Genomic DNA, 2,293 nt, shown 5'->3' with positions numbered 1-2,293 from the left:
TTGTACCTTTGGTCTATATTTTTAGATCTAATGGAATATGCCAATCAGATGCAAGAGCTCACTGAGCGCTCAGTGAACTTTTGTATTTGTTTGGTCTACATTTTTAGATCTAATGGAATATGCCAATCAGATGTAAGAGCTCACTGAGCGCTCAGTCATGCTTCTGGATGTATCCATATTGACTCTCTCTCTATTCTCTCATATATCGAACTCTAGTAAGAGAAGTCGAAACTCGGAAGGTCCTGTCTCTTGTGCCGGAAGACTCGCTCCAGTATATTATAGAGCTCATTGATAAAGTGGAGTGATTTATGAAACAATGGCAGAAGAAAAAAATGATAGGTAGCTTATTGATAAACAGAGTACTTATTGATAAACAGAGTACTTATTGATAAACACATGTTTTATATTTCTTACAATATGCAGCATCTGTCATTTATGCACAATCTACCGGGATATTGTAAATTGAGGTTATGTTTTCTGATTTAATTGTTGATAAACACTTGGAGAGTTCAAACATTGAGATTTAAAAATTAAAAAATAGAAGACTTGTATGTATAAAAAATTAATAATTAACAAATTTTACGTATTAATAATCCGAAGAACTAAAAATCTAAGCGTTCGAAATCCTTATTAGTAATTAAATTGATATTTGAAACATAATTTCTCTGTGAATTTAAACAAATTAAATCTTAGAAGGCTTATATAAATGTAAGGAATTTATAAAAGTTGAATTTATAGGGATTTAAAAATTTGACGAAATGTATAATTGTATATGATTGTAGAATTAAAATTCTAACTTTATACAGTTAAGATAAATTAATAATTAAAAATAATTAATTTAGTCCAAGTGATAAGTCAGATCAGACGGAGGCTGTTGAAGAAAAAAAAATAAAGCCTGATGACAAGAAGCAAAAATCTAAGCAAGATGAAGCAGCGGAGAAAACCAGTGTACAAAGTAACAACAATGAAAGTAGCAATTGTTATTGGTAATTATCTGTAATGATTTATTCTGATGATATTTTTTTGTTTTATAACACTATGCTTTATCATGGAATATACTTTACAGCGGCAAAGAAAGGAATCTGAACATTGTTGAATTGCTTTGCGCTAGCTGTTCTCGCTGGTTCCATGAATCCTGTATTGGATATCAGTTGGGAAAACTGGTACCGTTTATGGTGAACTATATATTTGTATGTAAAAATTGTTCGCCGACTGGATTGGAAAGCTTTAAGAAGACTCAGGCACGTGAGTATAAATAATATCAAGTATGATGTTTATATCAGTTTACAGGGTGAATCATAGTTATTGAACCAACTTTTTACCCTACGAGCAAATTATCGATTTCATACTTAATTAAATTATAACATATGCTGTCAATTATTTTCTTATAGGGTAAAAAGCTAGTTTAACGACTCTTATTCACCCTGTATATGATAAAATTTGAGCTATCTGTTTATAAATGTTATTATAACGTTTCTATTGGTGGCTTTGCAGAATTTCCTCAAATGTGCGTGACAACAATCGCAAATCTACTGCAGATGTGCCAAAAAGAGAATGAACAGAAAACTCTTTTCCACAAGGATAAGGATATCATACCATTTATTGATTGTCATTGGGAGAGCATGACTACAATGCCTCGCAGAGCTACTCAGTCCTGGCATGCTACGGTAATTAATTACACTTTCATTAAATTATGGTAGATAGATGCGATAACATAGCATGCCTTTATCTTTGACAGCTATTTAATTTCTTCTAGATCCATAGAGCATTGCTTAAAGACATTGGGACATTGTTTACGATGGACGAGAGTACGCCTGAGGGTCAACTATTTGGATTGGCTAGCTCTGAACTTACGTCAATTAAACCGAATTATGAACAAATGATCAAGAATGGTCACCTTCGAGCAACAGAGATGGGAATGCAGCATGTTGGTATGTGTCTATCACTTTTAAATTATTATCACCTCATACAGAATGCTAGAGATCCAGGCCGAGGTAATATTTTTTATTTAAAAATAAATAATAAATTTATTTACAGATTTTCAGCATATTGAGATTTCTTTTTAATAGATCCCTATTGAGCATCAAAATTTAATTGTGATATTATTTCAGCTGATATTAGTTTAGCTGTGTTTTTAAATTCGATAAAATTTCGGCGCGTAGTTCAAAATGACTACAAATATGGGATATATGTATGTAGATATATTTTGTGTGTGTGTGTGTGTGTGTGTGCGCGCGCGCGCGCGCGCGTACGTGCGTGCGTGCGTGCGTGCGTGCGTGCGTGTATACATATA

The 2,293-nt window shown here is 32.9% G+C and overlaps 1 protein-coding gene across 1 annotated transcript in view; it reads left to right on the top strand.

Annotated features, from left to right (window-relative positions):
• The first annotated feature begins 232 nt into the window (after window positions 1-232).
• Window positions 233-2,293, top strand: part of LOC108755958 (set1/Ash2 histone methyltransferase complex subunit ASH2) — an 8,883-nt gene continuing 6,822 nt past the window's right edge. The window contains exons 1-5 of the mRNA XM_018499441.1: window positions 233-339; window positions 843-986; window positions 1,067-1,245; window positions 1,495-1,667; window positions 1,757-1,931. Of these exons, the coding sequence (XP_018354943.1) occupies window positions 317-339; window positions 843-986; window positions 1,067-1,245; window positions 1,495-1,667; window positions 1,757-1,931 (694 nt within the window). The 5' untranslated portion in view covers window positions 233-316. The remainder of the gene's footprint in view (window positions 340-842; window positions 987-1,066; window positions 1,246-1,494; window positions 1,668-1,756; window positions 1,932-2,293) is intronic.

Source organism: Trachymyrmex septentrionalis, unplaced genomic scaffold (genome assembly GCF_001594115.1).
Source record: "Trachymyrmex septentrionalis isolate Tsep2-gDNA-1 unplaced genomic scaffold, Tsep1.0 scaffold126, whole genome shotgun sequence".
Lineage (NCBI taxonomy): Eukaryota > Metazoa > Arthropoda > Insecta > Hymenoptera > Formicidae > Trachymyrmex > Trachymyrmex septentrionalis.
This window is presented reverse-complemented; position numbering and strand designations above follow the sequence as displayed.